Below are 22,678 nucleotides of genomic sequence, written 5' to 3'. Positions count from 1 at the left end.
CTCATCAACATCTACATCATCACCACCACTGTCACCATCATCAACATCCCGGTTGTTATCACCATCACCACTGTCATCATCTCCATTGTCATCATCACCATCACCATCATCACCACTGTCATCATCTCCATTGTCATCATCACCATCGCCACCGTCATCAATATTAAAAGCAGCACTGTCATCATCAACATCAACATTATCACCACTGTCATCACCATTGCCATCATTACCATTGTCAGCAGCAGCATCACCATTATCACCATCATCACCACTAACATCATCATCACTACTGTCATCATCATCACCATTGTCATCATCATCATTATCATCACTACTACTGTCATCATCACCATTGTCAGCATCATCATCACTATTATCATCATCTCCGCCCCTGTCATCATCACTATCATTGTCATCACCATTGCCATCACCACCATTATTAACATCACCACCACCATCATCATCATCATCATCATCATCATCACTATTGTTATCATCAACATCATCTCCACCACTGTCACCATCATCAACATCCCCGTTCTTATCACCATCACCACTGTCACCATCTCCCTTGTCTTCATCACCATCACCACTGTCATCGTCATCTCCACCACTGACACAGTCATCGGTGTCACCGTCATCGATGTTAAAAGCAGCATTGTTACCAGAAGCAGCGCTGTTATCAGGGGAAACTAGTTTACCTGGTAAGTGAAACTTCGTGCTTGTGAATCACTTCCGTGGCTAGTTTTAGTTTGTGTGTTCTTATGGTTATGTATATGCAGACCTAAGCACTCAAACAAGAATATTTTAGGTGAATTATTAAGATATCTGGCAACATCTGGTACGATGCAAACAGACAGGTCTCAGACAGACAGGTCTCTGTGGATGAATTAATTTTCCACTTATAGCTAAGAGGCTGAGGTGGCATTCATGGCCTTCTCTTCATCAGGCACACGTCAGGAAACGGACGCTCACGTGCCTGTGGCAGAACAAGAATTAGATTCTGGAATTGAATAATCATGCCTTTAGGCTGGAAGGTCACTAAGCTCTTTACAACTTGCTCATATTATTCTTCCCATTCGAAGCATATTTATGAATACATCACAGCACTATCAATTTGTAGAGGCTGCTTTCCTTTCCTTCAGGTTTCCTCAAATATGATGTTCTTAAGTTTGTTTTCTATTTTTTAAAGACTTATTTCTACTGGGCCAGGAATTCCAGGACCCCTTTACCATGAATGTAATATATTATAGATGCATAAAAAGTTAGGCAGCCTCGTTGGATGGTGCTGATGATGTCTTCCTTAGACGAATGTTAAGAAAACCAAAGGCTTCAGAGCAGAGCGTCTTGTAATGCACTGTCCACTTGTTCTTTCCCCACTGCTGACCGTGACCTCACACTGCTGTTCTTTCTAGGGGAGGGCTTCTCCGAGCCTTCGCTGACCACAGCCCCGGAGGCCCCGACACCTCCACCTGCAGGTTTGGGAACCAGCTCCTGAGTCCATTTGACCTTCCTGTCCTCTTCTAGTTCCAAATTCCCAGCAGAGAACCTGACCTGATTCAGTACGGGGACTGGTTCTCTGCAGCCAAACGTATACTGGAGCCCACTGGGCAGCCTCAGTCATGGGGCACACAGCACTGGCCGGTGCCCCCTCCTGGCTTCGGGTAGGACAGGTCATCTAAGAAAGGGATATGGGTAAAGAGGACATGTTCGAGTTCTCTACCGTCACGTAAAACCACCCCAAACACAGTGGCTTAGGACAGCACCGTCTGTAATTGCCTGTGAGTCTGGGGGTCAGCTGGGCTGCCTTGCAGAGCTGGGTAGGCTTGGCTGGTCTCGGCTGATCTCGGCAGGGCTCCCACTTGCATGTCCGGTTAGCTGGCAGGTCAGTGGAAGGCCGTCTGGCCTAGGACGGCCTCCCTCACAGGCCTCCCATTTCCAGAGCTGTTATCTGAGGTGACAGAGGTGACGAGGCCACGTGTCTTTCATTACCCCGCCCCCGGCTCAGGCTTATTCTCTGATTGTCCCAGAGGTTCCATGGAGCCCAGGGGAGCCTCTCAGCCCTCTCGGACTCAACTCTGCATGGCTTTGGGTGGGACAGGTTATACACCACGTTATTTCTGCTGCATTCTATTGACAAAGCGGGTCATGAGCCACCAGCCCAGAACGAAGGCGTAGGACAATGAGAGGGGGAGCTGCGATGTCGCATCTTGGAGAGCAAAGCTATGAGGAGGAGAAAAACTGGGGCCGCTGGGGTGAAGGACCGACCCCCAGCAAGCTGTCTGTCTTCAACGGGTGTGGGAGAGGAGGATGCTAGGTTCTCCTTCGAGCGTGGGTCTCTCCCAGCGGCGGGAAGGGTGTGAGTTGCAAAGTCATGGAAAGCAAGGAAGGCTAGGCCGGGTAGACGCCGGTCCAGCCATCCACAGGCAGAGGGCGCTGTTCTCACCCCGTGACCCCTGCTCTCCCCAGGAGGCTGGGCTCCAGTGCGGCTGGCGGGCGGCCCGGGGAGCTGCGCGGGCCGCGTGGAACTCTTCCACCAGGGCGCCTGGGGGACCGTGTGCGACGACCTCTGGGACCTGCCGCAGGCCAGCGTGGTCTGCAGGCAGCTGGGGTGCGGCCCGGCCGTCTCAGCGCCCGGCGAGGCCCACTTCGGGGAAGGTTCCGGCAAGATCCTGCTGGACGACGTGCGCTGCAGGGGCGACGAGGGGCACCTGGGGGAGTGTGCCCACCGCGGCTGGCTCTCCCACAACTGCGGGCACGGGGAAGACGCGGGAGTGCTCTGCTCAGGTAAGCCGCCCCTCGCCAGGCCAAGGGGTCTGGGCTCTTCCCAGGCAGAGCCTACCAACGGCAGGAAGAGCTCACAGCAGCCGCTCTCCTCTCTCTGCTTACAGATGCTGCACACACGGCGGGCACACCACCAGGTAGGAGGGCGCTGGCGCCAAGGAAGGGCAGGTGCCCACCCCTCGGGGCAGAGGCTGTGCTGGAATTAGGTGTCCGTTACTCTCCTGTGGGGGAGGGGGGGCGGCGCAGAGCCTGGAGCCCCTGAATGTCCGTGGCGAGGTGGGGAGCACCTTAGGCTCACGTCCGTCTCCCCACCACGCCACTGCACACGCCACACGCTCGGCTCCCGTACAGCACGCGTGGCCCGTCACTCTGAGGGTGCGAGGGGATAGCAGTGAGACTCGGGTAGCGGGCTAAGATCTGAGGGGCAGAACCCTGGCCAGCGTGGCTCCGAGGTTGAGCGCCGACCTAGGAACCAGGAGGTCAGGGTTCGATTCCCAGTCAGGGCACAGGCTGGGGTTGCAGGCTTGATCCCTAGTAGGGGGCGTGCAGGAGGCAGCCCATCTGTAATTCTCTCTCATCATGGATGTTTCATTTTCTCTCCTGCTCCCTTCCTCTCTGAAATCAATAATAATTTTTTTTTTTAAAAGACTTGAGAGGCAGGTAAGGAACTTCCCACCCAGGGGCCGGTGGCTGGCGGGAAGGAACTGGCCAAGGTCAGGGTTCCCCATTCTGCCCCCCTTCCTCGCCTCTGCCTCGTTCCCGTGCAGCCGGCCCCTCGGAGCTCCGAGTTCTCGGTTTCCCCATTGCTCTCCGTGCTGACACGCAGAGATGCCAGTGCCCTCTCCTTCACCGCCCGTCCCGCACCCTCAGCCAGCTCTGCTCGTGGTCTAGGGATGCTCGGTCCCCCTCGGGGTGGTGGGCTCTGGCAGGCGGGAGTGGCCTGGTCCTGGAAGACTCTCCAGTGGGAAGCTCTGGGCCAGCTGCCGCTGGTTGCAGAGGCATTGGGCAGGAGGAGGGTCAGAGCGTCCTTGGTCCCGGCTCCCGGGCCCTGAGCAGCCGGTGGAAGGGAGCAGCGCACCGGCGCCTCTTGCTATTCGTCCATCGAAGCCGCGTGGCACCCCCTGGCACTGGCGTCAGAAGCCAGCATCTCGCATCTTTCATGTTCTTACCCCCGATTCAAACACAGCTCGTGTGTGTGTGACGAGGGAAGGGTGCGCCCGCGTCGGGGAAGGGTCTAGACCGGTGCCTCCTCCCTGCCCACACCAGTGTCTGTCCGGGCGCCGGCTCACCCCAGGCTGGCTCCGTGGCTCTGGGAGGGGCCTGGACAGCATGGGCCTCGCGCCCGCTGACAGGCATGTGCCCCTTGTGTGCGACAGGTCGCCCGTCGGCTGCCACAGCACGGACGGCCACTGCAGGTGAGACTGCGGGCGCGAGCGGTCTGAATCTGGGGAGAGAAGATAAAGTGTGTGCGCGGTAAAACGCGTGAACCGAATGAGGGAACGTGGAGACCTGACCCCCTCCCGCCTTTAGAGAAACCGCGCTGCGGTGGCGTAGTCACCAGCCCGTCGGGCGCCGTGCGGAACCCGCCGCGGAGCGACATGCGCGACAACATGACCTGCGTGTGGGAGATCCGGGCCAACGCGTCCGACCACGTGCTGCTGGCCTTCCCCTACCTCAAGTAGGTCCCGCGGCCCTGAGCCGAACCGTCAACGCCAACACGGCTCCCCTGGTGGGTTCCCACAGCCACGGCTTCTCCGTGTCTCCAAGCTCTAGTTCAAAACAATCAGAAACACACGAGACGCTACAAAAACAAGGCGAGTCCCGTGCCTCCCCAGCTCCCCAATCGGAGGCTCTTACTGTACCTGCGGCGCAATTATCAGAAGCATGGACTTGATGTGCTGCGTACAACACTGTTAGCTCAACTACAGACCTCTTATTCAGTGGGCACCATTTTCATATGCATGTGTGTGCACATGTGTTCGTGTGTGTGCATGTGCCTGTATGTGTGTGGACGTGTGTGCCCGCATGCGTGTCTATATGTGCACATGTGGTGCACGTGTGTGTGTGACAAAAGGTGAAGATTAAGACAAAGTGTGTCTGTATATATGTGCGTGTACATGTGTGCTTGTGTGTCTCTGTGTGCACATGTGAGTGCATGTGTGTACGTGTGTACGTATGTGTGACAGAGGCGAAGATTAAGACAATGTGTCTGTATTTCAGCCTATGGTTAAAGGTGCAGAATCCAGGGGACCCAGACCTCAGACATGAGACATGTTCAAGTGTTAATGTCGTCGTCAAGGTGGACGTCCTCCATAGATCAGTGTCTTAAGTAGACCGCCCTCCAGAAGTAACTTAACTTGTTTATTACTCTTGAATTTTTCTTGACCAAAATATGACTTGGCGCGGAGACTCAGGGCCGGAGGCATAGGCACGGGTTTCTGGTGAGAGCACTAGAGGCATCTGGACAAAGCTTGACAGCGGAGAGCAGCAGCTGACCAATCAGATCGCTTCCCAAGGCGGGCTGGGTGGGTGTGGGACCTCCCTCCCTCCAGGCAGGCTGGTGTCAAGAGCTCATCCATGGCTGGACTGGACCTGGGAGTGTGTCCACGCGGGCAGACCCAGCAGGCTCTGCCCGCGTCTGCCCAGCAGCTCCGTGGCCTTGATTCGCCAGCCCTGGCCTGGGGCTGTGAGGCGCCGTGTCCTCAGGGCACACCTCCCTCCCGTCCCAGTTAAAGCCCCGCTCCTCCTCGGAGGGGAAAGTGGGATAAAAGGAATGCACCCTTCGTCTGAAGGCAGCGTTTCATCTGCCCACGGCCTCTTTGTGGTCACGACATGAGGGCCTGCCTCAGGCTGCTGCCAGGAGCCTGAGGCGCCGTCGCTTCCTTCCCAGCCTGGACTGCACCAACGAATACTTCGACATCCTGGACGGCCCCCCGTCCTCGGCCACATCCCTGGGGAGGACCTGCTCTGGCTTCTACCTCACCTACGCGTCCTCCTCCAGCTCCATGACCCTCAAGTACTTCCGGGGCTCCAACAGCATCGGCAAGGTCTTCATTGCGTATTTTTACTCCACGCCCAAAGGTAAGAGGGTGGCAGGTGCGAGCACGGGAGCCGGCCTGTCTGCCTGGGGAGCAGGCCTGTCCGCCTGGGGAGCCGTCCACCTGGGGAGCCGTCCACCTGGGGAGCGGGCCTGTCTGCCTGGGGAGCGGGCCTGTCTGCCTGGGGAGCCGTCCACCTGGGGAGCGGGCCTGTCCGCCTGGGGAGCGGGCCTGTCCGCCTGGGGAGCGGGCCTGTCCCATCGCTGCGCCGGGACCTCCAGCCACAGACCCCCCCTCTGCCTGCCCCCTTCCCCTCCCCCACCCCCGAGAGTGAGGATGATAGATGATCAGATGACAGCAGCTGTGAGCGGAGGAACAGCTGGCGTCGGCCCGATGCCTCATTTGAGCCGGGCAGCACCCTGAACTCTCTGCCTGTGCTGCCTCCTCCAACCCTCCCGCACACCAGCGCTTCCTCCCCTTTGACAGATGGGGAAACGGAGGCTGGTGGGTCAGTCACTGCTCCGAGGCCCCCAGCGATGGGTCCGGCACTGGTGTCCCTGAGAGGGCTGAGCTCAGGGCCGGTTCTGGCCGCCTCCGCCTCGGGCCGCGCTGCTCAGAGCAGCCTCCTCCTCGGAAGCGCCCGGAGCAGCTCGGTCACAGCAGATCAGGAGGTCGCCGTGACTGACAGGACCCGTTGCTGACCCACGTTTTAATTTTTTGAGGGAGACACTTGTTGGTCCGTTTATTTGTGAGCTCGCTCATGTTGACTGTTTTCGGTGCCCCGGCTGGGTCTGACCGCAGCCTAAGGCGTGTTCGGAGCGGCCCAGCCAGGGCCACGTGGGGCGGTTACTGACAACGGTCTCCTTGTGTTTGCAGAGCCGGCTCCGCAGACCCCACGGCCCACCGGTGAGTCCCGTCTCCAGTTGTGGCTTAATCTCTGCTCTGCTCCTGCTTCCGTGTCCGCCTCTGCCCAGCCCCTGGTGGGGCTGCTGCCATAACCCGATCCCTCTCATGCACGTCTGCCGATCGCCTGCACTTAGCTGCCGCAGCCGGGAGGCCTGTGCACACGCGTTTGCACACGTAGGATGCTCGCTCGCAGTGGAACAAGGCTACGCATAGCGACAACTGGGTCCCTGCCTATGGATCGTCATTGATCTGGTTTCAGGTCAAAAGCAATGAGGCACACCCAACCAGACACCCCGTGTGGGGACCGTGGAAACCACAGACGCAGCAGCGCTGACGGGTGCCTCCCGCGAAGGGTGGCATGGCTTAACCCACGTGTCCAGGGACTGGGCAGGGAACGGGGTCACTTCTGTGGGACCCCACACATCTGAGAGACACCGAGACCCCCACGTAGGGAAGTTCTATCTCAGAGGTTCCTTCTTTTTTAAACAAACATTTATTATTGGTTTAAAGGGGAAGGGAGAGGGAGAGAGAGAGAAACATCAATAATGAGAGAGAATCACCGATTGGCTGCCCGTGCACACCCCACACAGGGGACTGGGCCCACAATCCGGGAGTGTGCCCCGACCGGGAATCGAACCCTGACCTCCTGGCTTTTAGGTTGACGCTCACCACTGAGCCACGCCGGCCGGGCGGAGGCTGCTCTGGTAGAGAAGACGGGGAGAGGGCTCTGCCGGCGTCTCTGCCTCGGAACGCTGCCTCCTTGTCTGTCCGCGTCCTCCTTTTTATTTGAGGCGTTTTCTTGCTTCCACAGCCACCCCAGCAGCAGCACCCAGGACGGCGACAGCAAGGCCAGGTGAGCCGCGTGCAGCCGCCCGCCGCCGGGTCCTTTCCTCGTGCACCGGCCTTTGTGCCTGCTTCCTGGGCAGACCCCGGCCAACCGCACGTGGTTCGTCTGTGTGCATAGGGGCCACGTGTGGCCATAGCTGGGCCACGTTCAAACCCATGGGCCACGTTCGGCTCTGGCACCCAGGGAGCAGAGTTCATTTTTCCAGAGCCTTTTCAGACCCTGAGCAGGACCCACAGCCTTCCAGTGAGGCCCTGTCTTTCCCGTCTGGGGCCACGTGTGGTCATAGCTGACACGTCTCTGTGTCACTAGAAATATTGTAAGGGGAGCAGAGTGTCAGACGTCCTGGAGGCAGTGAGATGGAGCGGCAGAGAAGAAGGAAAAGCAGTGACCTTTGGAATTAGACCCGCATTTAGATCTGTTACTCACCAGGTGTGAGATTGGGGGTGAGCCACTTTGCCTCAGTTTCCTCATAGATAAAGTTGGTAAACTGATGCTCTTCCTGAGTTACTACAAAGATGAACACACACACACACACACACACACATACACACACACACACACACACGTACGCACACACAGAACCACAGGTGACTGTGCACATTGTTCATAACGTTCGTCTGCATTTGCCCAGAGTGGCCCAATAACTAGTCAGTTAGTGGACAGTTTTAAAATATGTTTTTATTGGTTTCAGAGAGGAAGGGAGAGGGAGAGAGAGAGAAACATCCATGATGAGAGAGAATCATGGATCGGCTGCCTCCTGCACGCCACACACTGGGGATCGAGCCTGCAACCTGGGCGTGTGCCCCAACCAGGAATGGAACGTGACCTCCAGGTTCATACGTCAACGCTCAGCTACTGAGCATGCCAGCCGGGCTAGGCTAACTGGCGTTTTGACAATCCCGGTGTCTATCAGACCGGGAGGTTGGCCAGCTGACGGCTCGGTCCCTGATGGTGGTGCGGGGCCGGGAGCCGGCCAGCCGTGGGGAGCGTCCCGGACGGTAGTCGTCACCAGGTCTCTGTCCGCAGGGGACTGGCCGGCGCTGCGGCTGGCGGGCGGCTCCGGCCCCTGCTCGGGGCGCGTGGAGGTCCTCCGTCAGGGGGCCTGGGGCACCGTGTGCGACGACCTGTGGGACCTGAACGAGGCTGAGGTTGTGTGCCGGCAGCTGGGCTGCGGCAGGGCCCTCGCTGCCCTGGGGAAGGCCCCGTTCGGCCCGGGCTCCGGGGACATCCTCCTGGACAACGTCCAGTGCTCGGGGGCCGAGCAGCACCTGGGCCAATGCGCGCACTCGGGCTGGGCGGAGCACAACTGCGGCCATCACGAGGATGCCGGCGTCACCTGCTCCGGTAGCCCCTTCCCCTCAGACGGTCCTTTCCGGTTGTGGGGAAGGCAGTGAAACCACGCACCCCAGATGGAATGTCATCCTTTCACCCATCCTCCCATCCTTCCATCCCTCCATCCTTTTTTCCATCCACCATCCCTCCACCCATCCCTCCTTCCATCCCTCCATCCCTCCATACCTCCATCCCTCCCTCTATCCTTCTATTCTTCCATCCATCCATCCATCCATCCATCCACCCATTCTTTCATCCATGCTTCCATACCTCCCTTCATCCCTCCCTCAATCCCTCCCTTCATCCCTCCATCCATCCATCCATCATTCCATCCTTCCATCCATCCTTCCATCCATCCCTCCCTTATCCATCCACCCATTCTTCCATCCAGGCTTCCATCCCTCCCTCCATCCCTCTCTCCATCCTTCCATCCATCCATCCACCCATTCATCCTTCCATTCTTCCATCCTTCCATCCACCCTCTTCCTCCATCCCTCTCTCCATCGCTCCATTAATCCACCCATTCTTCCACCCACCCACCCATCCATCCATCCATCCCTCCATTCATATGCTCATTCTTTCATCACACAATCCTCGAGCTTGTCCCTGGCCCTGGGCTCAGACACACTCCCTGCCAAGGGCAGCTCCGATTGCACATGGTGGGTGGGGGTCTCAAATGTTCCTGTGCACCTGCCCCACTGGGAACATGGCAATCAGGATGCAGGATCCTGACCCTGGAGAAGATGGCTAACTCAGTTTGAGAAGGGGCTCTGGGGTCTGCATTTTAACACATATCCCAGGTGGTTCGGGATTAGAGGGGAGAGGAAATCCAGCCCTGAGTCCCTGCCCCCAAGACCAAGGACCCTGGCAGAGGAGGACTGGACTGGTTCAGGGGCAGGTCTGGTCTCTGGTCTCAGAAAGACCATGGTCCTTTCCCCTTCCTCCCCCCCACCCATGCCCATACCCCGTGTCCTCCATGCTTTGGACTCACTAACGAGAGAGACCTCTTCTCATTATGCTCCCAGATGCAGAAGACCTGCCTCCTCCCACACCTCCAGGTATGTCCATGTTTTTCTAGTCCAAGCAACTTGGATAATTATCATAATAATAATAATATCAAATACGGATGAATGTTGAGAATCACACACGGTTCTGAGCTCTTTGCATTTGTAACTCGTTTAATCCCCGCAACAACCCTTGAGGTAAGGACTTTGATTACTCCTGTTTTTCAGATAGGTGCATTGAGACAAGAAAGTTGGTAATGTACCCAGGACTAGCCAGTGGATTTGAACTCAAGCTGTTGCCTCTCTTGGGCACCAGCCTCACTGACCACACTGTCCACCGCCCCAGCTCCACAAAGACCGGACAGAACCAGGACAGAGAGGGGGCGACATTTTGCTCAGATTACTGGTTGTCCCCAGGACACTCCTGCAAAAAGGGATTTGCTCTTGTATTTCCCAGAAGGGAAGTTTGAGGCTCAGAAAGGTTGAGTAACTTTCCTGGGGTCACTCAGGAATGTGATGGTGGAACCAGCCTGACCCTTACGTCCACGATCTTGGGGACCTTGTAACTTCCGCCTGTGTTCCATGACCTTATAATTTATTGATCGAATGGTATTCACCTGTAATAAAAAACAAAGTTTAACTGGCCCTGTGGCTTAGCAGTTGCACGTCAGGGCACATGCCCAGGCTGTGGTCTTGATCCCCAGTAGAGGGCATGCAGGAGGCCTCTCTCATGGATGTTTCTCTCTCTCTCTCTCTCTCTCTCTCTCTCTCTCTCTCTCTCTCTCTTCCTTTCTGACATCCATTAAAAAACATTTAAAAAATAAAAGAAAAGCATCCACATGGTATATAGTCAACATTTGAAAAACACACAAAGTGAGAAAAGTCAGGCCTTGCTGCAGGGACGCAGCATCCTGCCAGGTCCAGTGAGAGAGCTCCCCTCCCCTTCCCGGCCGAGTGGCGGGGCTGGAGCGGCCGAGCTCCGTGTCCTGCTCCTCGAAGGCGCCTGCTGTGCCCACCGAGCCTCAGGGGCACACGCAGGCCACCAGCCATCGGCGTTCCGGGCGCTCCCGGGACGGCGGCTTCCTGCCGTGACTGAGGGGGTGAGGCTGCTGATGCGAAAGGGCCCTGGTGAGGGTCAAGGGCTCGGACATTCAGATGCACGTTCGTCTGTGGATCTCTCATTTCATGTAACTCAGCTCAGCGTGGACTTCCGTGGTGCCAGGGATGGAGGAGCCGTCTGGTCACCACGTTATCCCCTTCTCTTCCTTCTAGGTCTTTCCACGGCGTCTCAGGATCGCCTAACAGGTAATCGCTCATTTTAATTGGAATGGAAACTCCATTTGACTCATCAGAATCGGATGGAAAGGACGCTCCTTCCCAGCCGATGGCCTTGTGCGTGCCCACCAGGGGGCACTGCTGCCCACAGCACCCACCCGGGGCAGGGCCAGTCACTGCTGGTCATGCAGGTGTCTCCTGTTGTTGCAGGAGGAAGTCGCTCGTGCGGAGGGGTGCTGACCAGGCTCCCCGGCTCGTTTTCCAGCCCCCGGTACCCCGAAAACTACCCAACCGACACCCAGTGCGTCTGGGAGGTCCACACGGATAAACAATCCCGCATCAAGCTCTGGATCCCGAGTCTGCAGTAAGGACACGGCCTCGGACACGCCTGGGACCCGGTGTAACCACCAGCCTCGCTCATGCCTCCAAGGGAGCAAGAGGGCGGGTCCCGAGGCATCCGAGAAAGGGAGCTGATATGTCACATGTCTGTGGGCCCCATAAACCACAACCCGGACCTGGAATCCCGGGACCATCCTACTGTGCGCGCGTCCCCGTCTGGGCGGTCCCGGCGAGGCGCTGACTCTCCGCTTTGCCCCCCCCCCCCTCCAGCCTGGAAGACATCCCGGGGTGCCCCTTCGACTCGGTGGAGGTCTTCGACGGGCCGCGGACGGCCGCGCGCTCCCGGGGCCGGTTCTGCGCGCCCGGGGCGGTGCTGGTGTTCTCCTCCTCGGACACCGTGACCGTGGTCTTCCGCAGCGACGCCGTGGTCACCGGCTCCGGCTTCCAGGCCCTGCTCGCCACGATCCCGCCCGGCGAGGGGGAGCCAGGTGGGAGCCCCGGTCGTCCTGAAACGTCAGGGCAGCCTGGCCGGCTGGCTCAGCGGTTGATGCTAGTCAAGGGGCTGAGGGCATGAGCCTCCGCTGCGGACTCCATCCCCAGACCCTGCAGGAGGCAACCAATCGATGCTACTCTCTCTCTCTCCCTCTCTCTCTCTCTCTCTCTCCCCCCCTCTCTCTCTCTCTCTCCCTCTCTCTCTCTCTCTCTCTCTCTCTCTCTCTCTCTCTCCCCCCCCCTCTCTCTCCCTCTCTCCCTCTCTCTTTCTCTTCTCCTCGTCCCTTCCACTCTGTCTAGCAATGAATGGGGAAATATCCTCAGGTGAGGGTTAAAAGAAAGAGAGAGAGAAACAGTTTGCTAACCCCTATCCGCAGATGTCTAAGATTCAGGTTTGTTTTTGAAGAATTAAAGGATTTTTTTTAAATATATATATTTATTGCCTTCCGAGCAGAAGGGAGAGGGAGAGAGATAGAAACATCCATGATGAGAGAGAATCATGGATCGGCTGCCTCCTGCACGCCCCCTGCTGGGGATTGAGCCTGCAACCAGGGTCTGTGCCCTGGCCAGGAGTCAAACCGTGACCTCCTGGTTCCTAGATCAACACTCAACCAGAGCGACGCCGGCCGGGCCGGGGGTCAGGGTGAGAAGACCCTCGGCTCAGTCCCAGGCTCTGCCCTGTAGCTGCGGGCTGTCCCCGCGGAGTGCCACGGGGCAGGGGAAGGGAAGGCGGCTGAGGCTCCTCCCTGCCCGCCCGGCGGGAGCTGTCCGGGGTGCTGAAGCTGGGAGCCGCCTTCCTGAGGAGCCTGCTCCTCTCCCGCCCCCCCCCCCCCTCCTCTAGAGCCAGAGGCGTGTTTGTCTCCCCGCCGCGGCCCTACAGGCGGTCACTGCAGGGCCAGGGCCGGTCGGCACCCAGCAAGCACGCTACCCGCCGCCCAGGGCCCTCGGACACCCGGGGGCCTCTGCGGGAAACGTAACTTTTCCAGAAAGCCAAGTAGTGAGGCCCTGGAGGACGGTGGGGTGTGGGGATGCGGATGGGGGCGTGTTTGCTTCTGGGCAAGGAATTTCCCCGTATATTGGACCCTCAGAGGCATGTTTATTGGGGAGGCTACGATCCAACATTTGAAGTCTGCCGTTCCCTGACATAAGGTCACCAGTCACTCGCCACCCGTGCTCACGGAGGCCCTGCCAGGCCCCGCCTGCTGCACGTGCTGGAGACACAGCCCCCCGCATTTATGAGCCATGAACTGGGAGCTGGAAACCCTTTCTTTTTAAAAATAGATTTTTATAGATTTCAGAGAGGAAGGGAGAGGGAGAGAGAAACATCAATGATGAGAGAGAATCTCTGAGGGTGCTGAACGGCTGGGAGGCTGCTGGGTGCTGGTAGGGTGCTGGGTGCTGGGTGCTGGTAGGGTGCTGAGCTCTCCTGATTGCCTCCTGCTTTGCTTTTTGCAGCTGTGTTTCCTCGAGGGTCTACCCCACCAGGTAACTAAGTCCTTTTCAGCGCACATACCGCCTGCCAAGGACGGGGTCCCTTTGGTCAGCCATCCCCAGAGGGCTCCCGTGTCCGGCTGCCCCGAGGGAGGAACTGGGGGCTCTGTCGGTACCAGCTCCATCCGTTCCCATTCGCTGTGGAGCCCGGAGGAGTCTGGCTCCCACGCCCGGGAAGGGCACAGCCCGGGCCTGGGAGAGCCACGGGCTCCGTCTGCTTCGCAGGAGGGAGCAGCTCCTGCGGGGGGGTCCTGTCCGGCCCCGGGGGCTTCTTCTCCAGCCCCTGGCACCCCGCCAGCTACCCCGCGGACGCAGACGTGCGGTGTGTCTGGCAGATCCGCGCGGCCGAGGGGCTCCTCGTGGTGCTGACTGTCCGGCGGCTGCGGTGAGAGCCCTGCTCCCTCCGCTCCCGGTGGGAGAGGGGCCCTGTCTCCCTCAGCACGGGGAGCCCGGGCCCCGGGAGGCAGAGAGGGAGGGAGGCTGGGAGCCGGGGAGTGGGGGGCTGGGGGCTGAAGAAGAGGAGCAGGACGCGATGAGAGGCTGGCTGTCCCGGGGTCCCCCTGGGAGGGCAGGAGCGCAGGTCCAGCGATATTTGGGGGTGATGTCCCAGGGGGGGCCTGGAAGGCGGTGGCCGGAGGACGGCAGTCTCTGGCCAATCCCGGCTGCACGCGAGGCGCTCCTGCGGGTCCCGGGCTCACTGCGCGCTGCCCCCCAGACTGGAGGACGCCTTCGGGTGCCCGGACGCCATCGAGGTGTTTGATGGCCGGCAGAAGGCCTCGCTGGCCACGGGCAGGTTCTGCGCCGGGGCCGCCGTCACCGTCCTCTCCTCCTCCAACGCCCTGACCCTCGTGTTCCGGAGCGACGCGCCCCTCCACAGCCCCGGCTTCCTCGCCCTGTACCGCGCCGTGCGGCCGGACCAGAGCGACACGGAGAGCGAGGAGCACGAGGAGGGCCAGGAGAGCAAGGGGCACGAGGACGAGGACAGCGAGGAGAGCGAGGAGAGCGAGGAGAACGAGGAGAACGAGGACGAGGAGAGCGAGGAGAGCGAGGAGAGCGGGAGCGGTGGGTGTCCTGGCGGGACCTCAGGGCACAGTCCGGGTGCCTCCTCTCCCGCTGAGGGGAGCCCGGACCTCCTGGTTCATTCTTGAGCGTGTGTCGCCGGCTGTGGGCACACCTCTGGGTGAAGGAGGGAAGGCCCCGGAGCAGGGACGTGGGGAGGGACGCCACTGAAACGCAGACGCTGCTGTGACGCTTGGGGCCACCCAGGCTGACGGCACCTCTGGGTGACTGCTTCTCCCCCCTCTTCTGTCGCAGCGCCCCCTCCGGAGCCCCCAGAGATGCCGCCGGCGACAGGTGAGCCCTCCTCACCACGGCCTCCCTGGGAGGGTCTCGGCGTTCCTGAGACAAAGTGTGACGTGTGTTCTACCACCATTAGCGTTTTTTAACAAGTAACCAGGAAACTATGGGATCTTCCGAATGTTATTGAGAAAGTGGTCCCGACATGGCTCAGGGGTGGAGCGTTGACCTATGAACCAGGGGTCAGGGTTCGATTCCCGGTCAGGGCACAGGCCCGGGTTTCGGGCTCCTCCCCAGTGGGGGGCGTGCAGGAGGCAGCCGAACAGTGGTTCTTTCTCATCACCGGTGTTTCTGTCTCTCTCTCCCTCTCCCGTCCTCTCTGACGTCAGTAAAAAATTTAAGGCAAACTCAGGCACGCGGTGTCGACGGCATCGGAGAAGCCTGTGTGTTCGGAGCGTGCTGACGTGTGTTTCCTTTCTCCGTGCAGGTCCTCCGGCTCCTGAAGCACCGCCGCCTGGTTTCCACCCGCTAGGTACGTGTGCGCTGTCACCTGCGGGGGCGGGCTTCTCAGGCCGGGTCCCGGCAGGACCGCCACGGCCCGGGGCTGTGTGCTGTAGGCGTGTGCCCGGCAGGGGCAATCCGGTGACGCATGATCTCTCCTCGCCCGGTCCCCCTCGCCAGGGAGACAAGTCCGCCGCCCTCCTAGCACCGCAGGGCAGCCCCGGGCCCTTCTCCACGGGGACCCCGGGATCTGAGAAGCCCCTGCTCTGGGTTCAGGGCCGGGTCACCGGGCCCTTCCTCACCTTCGGCAGGAGCAGCGCGCCCTCTCCCCCTGCTTGCCGCCCCCATCTCCCTCCCCAAACGCCTGGTAACGGCTGAGTGCCAGGGAAGGAGATTGGGTTTTGTTTGTTTGTTTTTTAATATGTGTTTTATTGATTTTTTTACAGAGAGGAAGAGAGAGGGATAGAGAGTTAGAAACATCGATGAGAGAGAAACATTGGTCAGCTGCCTCCTGCACACCCCCGACTGGGGATGTGCCCGCCACCAGGGTACATGCCCTGGACCGGAATCGAACCCGGGACCCTTGAGTCCGCAGGCCGACGCTCTATCCACTGAGCCACACCGGTTTCGGCGTGAGATTGGTTTTGTTCTAAGAGTTTCATCGTATTCTTAGAGCGCCCTGGCTCAGACTCGCAAAGCCCTAGACCCAGGCATCTGGCCGCATTGCGGTGAATCTGTAGAGAAACGGCCTGAGGAAGGACAGCCACGCGGACGAGGCAGTGGTTCTGGGGGCCCGGGCCTCCTGGGAGCCCGCGGGCGGCTGGCCCCGGACGGAACGGCCAGGGGGAGGAGGCTGTGGTCGGTGCCAAAGCTCAGACAGGAGAGCGGGCATCCTCGGCGGGTCCCTCCCGGGCCGAGGGCCGCCCGGCGGACGGGAGAGCAGGGGAGGAGCCGCTAACGGAGCGCTGTCCGCAGATCTGCCCAAGGTGCGGCTGGCGGCCGGGCGGGGCCGGTGCGAGGGCCGGGTGGAGGTCCGGCTCCGCGGCGCCTGGGGCACCGTGTGCGACGACGGGTGGGGCCTGCCCGCCGCCCAGGTGGTGTGCCGGCAGCTGGGCTGCGGGGCGGCGCTGGCGGCCCCCGGGGGCGCGCGGTTCGGGCCCGGCTCCGGCCCCATCTTCCTGGACGACGTGCTGTGCACGGGCAGCGAGGCCAGCCTGGGGCGGTGCCGCCACCTCGGCCTGTCGGTGCACAACTGCGGGCACCAGGAGGACGCCGGGGCCGTCTGCGCAGGTACGGGGACCTCCGGACCGCGTCCCCCCACTGTGTCCCCCCACCGCGACCCTCCGGCAGCAGGGCGCAGGGCGCAGGGCCAGGCGGGAAAGCCGGGCCCCTCGCTAGAATCTTCCCAGATCTCAGAGGAGAAGGTGGAGTGAGATACAAAGTCAATGATGAGAGGGAATCCTGGACCGGCTGCCTCCTGCACGCCCCCTACTGGGGGATCGAGCCCGCAGCCCAGCACCAGCCCCGACCAGGAGTGGAGCTGTGACCTCCTGCTCCGAGGTCCACAGGACCCTGGTCAGAGTGCCCACACACGGGGGGGGGGAGAGTTGCAGCCATGGTGTTGCCCTGGGCCTTCAAGGCAGCGGCCAAGGGCGGGCAGGAGGGAGGGAGACCCGGGTGGCGGGTGGCCAGCGGCAGCGGAGGGGCGGAGGGTCTGTGTGGACCCCGTCGGGGAAGCAGGAAGCCGCCCTCCGTCCCCTGCCTCTGACGGTCCCCTGGGCCCGGGCGGCCTCTCCCTGCATCGTGTCCTTTCTGTCCTCTTCCAGCGGCCACGTCCACGGCCCCGACCTCCCCACCAGCTCACCTCCCGTCCACCCTCCGGGGCCTCCCCTCGGCGCCCCCGCCGTCAGCCTGGGCTGCTCCCGGGCGCGTCCCCAGCACGGACTCCGCACCGACAGACCCCGCGACCCCCGCCCCGGAGTGTGAGTCCCCCCCGTTTCTGCAGATGCCTCTGCCCCCCCACCCAGTAAAGGCTCGCCACCACGTTCACATCCACGGGACCAGCTTCCTGCTCCTCACGTTCTAGTTAGAAGATGGTGGGCTGAGGGGCCGTTTTAAATATATATACCCTGATGTCGGGGAGGAGGGGAGAGGGGGAGGGAGGAAAACATCCACGGTGAGAGAGCACCACACACTGACTGCCTCCTGCACGCCCCCCACCGGGGATGAGCCCACAGCCCAGGCCTGTGCCCTGACCAGGAATGGAACCCTGACCTTCTGGTTCCCAGGCTGACACCGGCATTAGTGACCGGCCGGCATTAGTGACTATTGTGGCCACAGAGTCACTGTCAGTGAGAAGGACGGGAGTGTCCTCCCTCACGTGCAGTCTCCCCTCCTCCCTTTGTCCACACAGATTCCCCGTCGCCCCCGGCGGACGCGGACGGCCCCGTGGGTAAGGTGCCCGGCTGTCGCTGCTCTTAGTTAAACATGACCCACCCCCCTCCCTCTGTTTGGCAAATGGGCCTGTGTAGCAAGCAGTTTTAGAGGGGACATTTATTGGGCAAACCACGGAGGTGGGCGTGATTCCGAGGAGAAATGGGCTGAGGAACAAGTTACAGAGGCAAAGGGGGCCCTTGGAGCTCGGGGGACGAGGGAGCTGTGGGTCAGGTGCAGGGGGGGCGGGTAAGAAATGGGGGGGCGTGGCCCTGCTCCGGGGGGAAGGCCCGGGTCCTGATCCTGAGGGCTCTAAGAGGAGGGGAGGGGGGGAGGGTGGTAGGGAGGCCCGGGGAAGATCTCCATGGAACGCTCCGCAGCTTTCCAGGGGTGGCCTCTCAGGGCCCGGGGCCGCTGTTGATTGGCGGCCGGGGCAGGGGCATTACTTCCTGCAGCTGGTCCTGCCCTCCCTCCGCTGGGGCTGCTCTCGTGGCTCCTCTGGGCCGGGGGGTGAACTACGCGAGGTTCCGCTTCCTCTGAGCCCAGCGGCCTTGGGGACGACCGGAGGGACTGGGTTATCTGGCATCAGGGCAGGAACTCGGGCGGCTGGCTCCCAGCCGGGGTCCTGGCAGGGGCCGTTCCTGTGCCGGGGCCTCCCCGTGGCAGAGCCGACTGGCAGCCACAGCGGAGCGTCCGCCAGCGAGGCCCACACTCCACTGAGTATTTGCCCACGGTGCAGCCCACTGTGAGCGCAGGCCACGACCACACCTTTCCCATGACCACGTACCCTTCCACGGGCACGCCCTTCCCACGGCCATGTCCTTCCACGGCCATGTCCTTCCACGGCCATGTCCTTCCACGGCCACGGCCCTCCCACGGCCACGGCCCTCCCATGGCCACGCCCTTCCCGTGGGCATGCCCTTCCCACGGCCACAGCCTTCCCACGGCCACGGCCCTCCCACGGCCACGGCCTTCCCACGGCCATGCAGCCTCCTGCTCTCTCTGCTCATCCAGACACAGGCAGGGTCTTTGCTGGCTGGATCCTGGTGACACAGCCTTCAGCAGCTGGGCCAGGGCGGCGGGCGGCGGGAAGGCTGGGCCCACACCCACCTGGGCGGGCGGTGCGTGACCTGCCTGCTGCCCATCACCCCGAGCACCAGACTCTGGTGCCTGGAGAACCGGGGGAGGGGGGATCGCTTCTGCCCGTCGTTCCCGGTCCTGCCGGCTGCGGCGTGTGAGTCCGGCTCTTTGTTTGCAGAGACAACCCCCACCTCCGGCGGAGAGCCCCCGCCCCCAGGTACGGCCCTGCTCCCCGGCCTCCAGGGGCTGCCCTCCCCCCTCCCCGCTTCTGGGAACCCCGGCCAGCGAGCCCCAAGCAGAGGCGGGCGGGCCCGGGAGGCTGAGCGGTGACAACGGGCCCCTGCCCGGGGTGGCCGGTGGGTGGCCGGTGGGTGGCTGGGTGGGTGGCCGGTGGGTGGCCGGTGGGTGGCCGGGTGGGTGGCCGGTGGGTGGTCGGGTGGGTGGCCCATGGGTGGCCAGTGGGTGGCCGGGTGGGTGGCCGGTGGGTGGCCGGGTGGGTGGCCCATGGGTGGCCAGTGGGTGGCCGGGTGGGTGGCCGGTGGGTGGCCGGGTGGGTGGCCGGGTGGGTGGCCGGTGGGTGGTCGGGGGGGTGGCCCATGGGTGGCCAGTGGGTGGCCGGGTGGGTGGCCGGTGGGTGGCCGGGTGGGTGGCCCATGGGTGGCCAGTGGGTGGCTGGGTGGGTGGCCGGTGGGTGGCCGGGTGGGTGGCCCATGGGTGGCCGGTGGGTGGCCGGGTGGGTGGCCCATGGGTGGCCGGGTGGGTGGCCGGTGGGTGGCCGGGCACCGGGTGAAGTGAGGCGGACTCGGGCCTCCGGTGCACCGGGGTCGGCACTGCTCACCGGCCCCTCACCCGCCTGCAGACCCGGCCCTGCGGCTGGCGGGCGGGCGCAGCCGCTGTGCGGGCCGCGTGGAGGTGTGGCACGGGGGCGCGTGGGGCACCGTGTGCGACGACGGCTGGAGCCTCCGCAACGCCCGCGTGGTGTGCCGCCTGCTGGGCTGCGGGCCCGCGCTCAGCGCCCCCGGCCGCGCCCGCTTCGGCCCCGGCGCCGGGCCCATCCTGCTGGACGAGGTGCGCTGCGCGGGCACCGAGGGCGCGCTGGGCAGCTGCCGGCACCGCGGCTGGGCCCGGCACGACTGCCGGCACCGCGAGGACGCGGGCGTGGTCTGCGCAGGTACGGCGGGGCCTCCCTGCCCTCCCTCCCGCCCCTCCTCTCCCCCACCTCCCCCCACCCTCCCTCTCCGCTCCTGGGCCTGCCCCAGGGGCTGCCTGCTCAGCAGGACGGGCTGGGGCCCAGGGTGTCCAGGAGGCTGGGGAGTCTGGCCCCACGTCCCGCCCCGGCCTGCGTCTCCACGTGGCCACCGGAGGGGAGGACCCCAGCGCTCAGACGGGACAGCTTCTCAGCGGCAGAGCCCCTGTGTGCCAAGCTCTTGTCCAGCAAAGCCCCGTGTTGCCGGCTCGTGTCCTGACAGCGGGCACCTCCCCTCGCCCCCCTCCCGGGCATCGCCCGGAGGCCCAGGCCTTGGACCTGCCCTGGGCTCGCCGGCTCCTCTCCGGCTTCTGCGCAGCTGACCCGCCTCTCCTCTTCCCCCTCCAGACGAAGCCCGCCCCGCCGCGCCCCGGGACCAGGGTAACGTCCGCTCTCCCGGGCCCGGGGCTGCGGGGGGAAGGGGCGCCCCTCTGGGTCTCCCTCCTCGCGTGCCCCTGGCGTCGGGGGCCGGGAGGAAGCCCTTGGCACCGGCCCACCTCGGGGCCGCTCTCTCCAGCCCCCAGGGGCTCCCTCAGGCTCCCGTGTGCCCCGTCCCCAGCTCCTTACGGGCGCTGACCCGCCCACGGGGCCTGCTGTGGGCTGGGTCCCCCCCTTGTGGCTTAGGAAAGGGGGAGACAGATAAAGTCCGTGACAGTCAAGTCCAAAGTGGGGGGACGAGAGCTGAGCCAGCCAGGGCCCCGCGGGTACTGTGCCCACAGCCCTGGCTCGCCGCCCGGGGACCAGGCTTCCTGTGTGAGCTCCCCCTGACACCCCCCCCCCCCCCCCGCAGCCCAGCTGTCCTGCTTGCCGCACCTCTTCCGGGTGACCGTGGACCGCGGCTACCTCCGGCGGCTGGGCTACTCCTCCTGGGACGTCCACCTGAACGACGAGCTGTGCCGCCCCCGGGTGGCGGGGCGCTTCCTCGTCTTCAGCATCCCCTACGGCCACTGCGGCACCGTCCGGCAGGTGAGACCGGCCGGCAGGCGAGACCGGCCCGGCCCGGCCCGCGGTGCCCTCTGCTGGAGCCGCGGAGCGGGGCTGGGAGAGCCAGCACCTGTTACACTCCCGGTGGGGACAGAGGGAAGGGGGGCCGTGGCTTCATTCCCGAATTCGGTGAACGGCTCCCTCACTTGTCTGAGACTTCCCTTCCCGTGGGGACTGGGGGTCCAGACTGAACTTGGAACAGACAGGAACAGGTGCTGAGCACTGGGGGGTGGGTGGGTGTGAAAGTGGATGGATGGGGGGGTGGATGAGGAGTGCGTGGGTGTGAGAGTGGATGGATGGATGGGGGTGAGAGTGGATGGATGGATGGATGGATGGGTGTGAGAGTGGATGGATGGATGGGTGTGAGAGTGGATGGATGGATGGGGGTGAGAGTGGATGGATGGATGGATGGATGGGTGTGAGAGTGGATGGATGGATGGGGGTGAGAGTGGATGGATGGATGGATGGGTGGGTGTGAGAGTGGATGGATGGATGAGTGTGAGAGTGGATGGATGGATGGGGGTGAGAGTGGATGGATGGATGGATGGATGGGTGTGAGAGTGGATGGATGGATGGGTGTGAGAGTGGATGGATGGGGGTGTGTGTGGATGGATGGATGGGTGTGAGAGTGGATGGATGGATGGGGGTGTGTGTGGGGGTGGGTGGGGGTTGGGGGGTGGATGGGGGTAAATGGTGGGGTGGATGGGTGAATGAGTGGGTGGGGGATAGGTGAGTGGATGGAGGGTAATTAGTGGGGTGGATGGGTGAATGAGTGGGTGGATAGATGGGGTGGGTGGGTGGATGGGTGGATAGATGAATGGGGGAGGTGGATGGATGGGGTGGATTGATGGATCGATGGGGGGGTGGATGGGGGTGTGTGTGGGGGTGGAGGTTGGTGGGTGGATGAGGGGTAAATGGTGGGGTGGATGGGTGAACGAGTGGGTGGGGGATAGGTGAGTGGATGGGGAGTGGGTGGATGGGAGAGTGGATGGATGGATGGATGGGGGAGGTGGATGGATGGGGTGGATTGAGGATGGGGGGTGGACAGGGAGGGGGGGCGATGGGAGAGTGGATGGATGAATGGATGGATGGGGGAGGTGGATGGATGGGGTGGATTGAGGATGGGGGTGGACAGGGAAGGGGGGGATTAGAGAGTGGATGGATGAATGGATGGATGGATGGGAGCTATTCCTTTAGCTCCAAAGCCAAAGTAATTTTTACAACATGTTTCTTCATTCAGTACTGGAGGCCGGTGCATGAATTCATGCACAGGTGGTCCCTCACCCAGTCCCAATCGGGGTGATCAGGGCTGACTGGGGCCGGCTGGCCCGGGGGAGGGAATGTGGGGGTTGCCCGGCTGCCAGAGGTTGGCTGTGGGAGCACACTAACCACCAGGGGAAGATCCTGCATTGAGCATCTGCCCCCTGGTGGTCAGTATACGTCATAGCTACCAGCCAGGCATCTGGTCATTTCCATCATTCAGTCTTTATATGTATAGAGATTAGCGCACACCTGCCACATGCAAGCCGTGCTGCTGAGCTGGGGAGGCCTGGGCCTGTCTGTCTGTCTGTCTGTCTGCTGTGTTCCTAACCCAGCAGCCGGTTCTGTTTTCCATTCTAGACAGTAACTA

General features: G+C 62.2%; 1 protein-coding gene across 1 annotated transcript in view; it reads left to right on the top strand.

Annotated features, from left to right (window-relative positions):
• Nucleotides 1–22,678, top strand: part of LOC118719050 (putative DMBT1-like protein) — a 36,059-nt gene that overhangs the window by 11,770 nt on the left and 1,611 nt on the right. Inside the window, exons 8-21 of the mRNA XM_045582223.1 lie at nt 1,416–1,478; nt 2,470–2,787; nt 4,315–4,462; nt 5,675–5,865; nt 6,699–6,728; nt 8,489–8,554; nt 8,602–8,919; nt 9,933–9,965; nt 11,184–11,216; nt 11,397–11,550; nt 11,796–12,013; nt 19,678–19,989; nt 20,419–20,445; nt 20,855–21,030. Coding sequence (XP_045438179.1) covers nt 1,416–1,478; nt 2,470–2,787; nt 4,315–4,462; nt 5,675–5,865; nt 6,699–6,728; nt 8,489–8,554; nt 8,602–8,919; nt 9,933–9,965; nt 11,184–11,216; nt 11,397–11,550; nt 11,796–12,013; nt 19,678–19,989; nt 20,419–20,445; nt 20,855–21,030 — 2,087 coding nt within the window. The remainder of the gene's footprint in view (nt 1–1,415; nt 1,479–2,469; nt 2,788–4,314; nt 4,463–5,674; nt 5,866–6,698; nt 6,729–8,488; nt 8,555–8,601; nt 8,920–9,932; nt 9,966–11,183; nt 11,217–11,396; nt 11,551–11,795; nt 12,014–19,677; nt 19,990–20,418; nt 20,446–20,854; nt 21,031–22,678) is intronic.

The sequence above is a fragment of the Pipistrellus kuhlii genome, unplaced genomic scaffold (assembly GCF_014108245.1).
Source record: "Pipistrellus kuhlii isolate mPipKuh1 unplaced genomic scaffold, mPipKuh1.p scaffold_m20_p_15, whole genome shotgun sequence".
NCBI classification, from domain to species: domain Eukaryota; kingdom Metazoa; phylum Chordata; class Mammalia; order Chiroptera; family Vespertilionidae; genus Pipistrellus; species Pipistrellus kuhlii.
The sequence above is the reverse complement of the archived record's forward strand: the minus strand, read 5'-3'. Positions and strand labels throughout refer to the sequence as shown.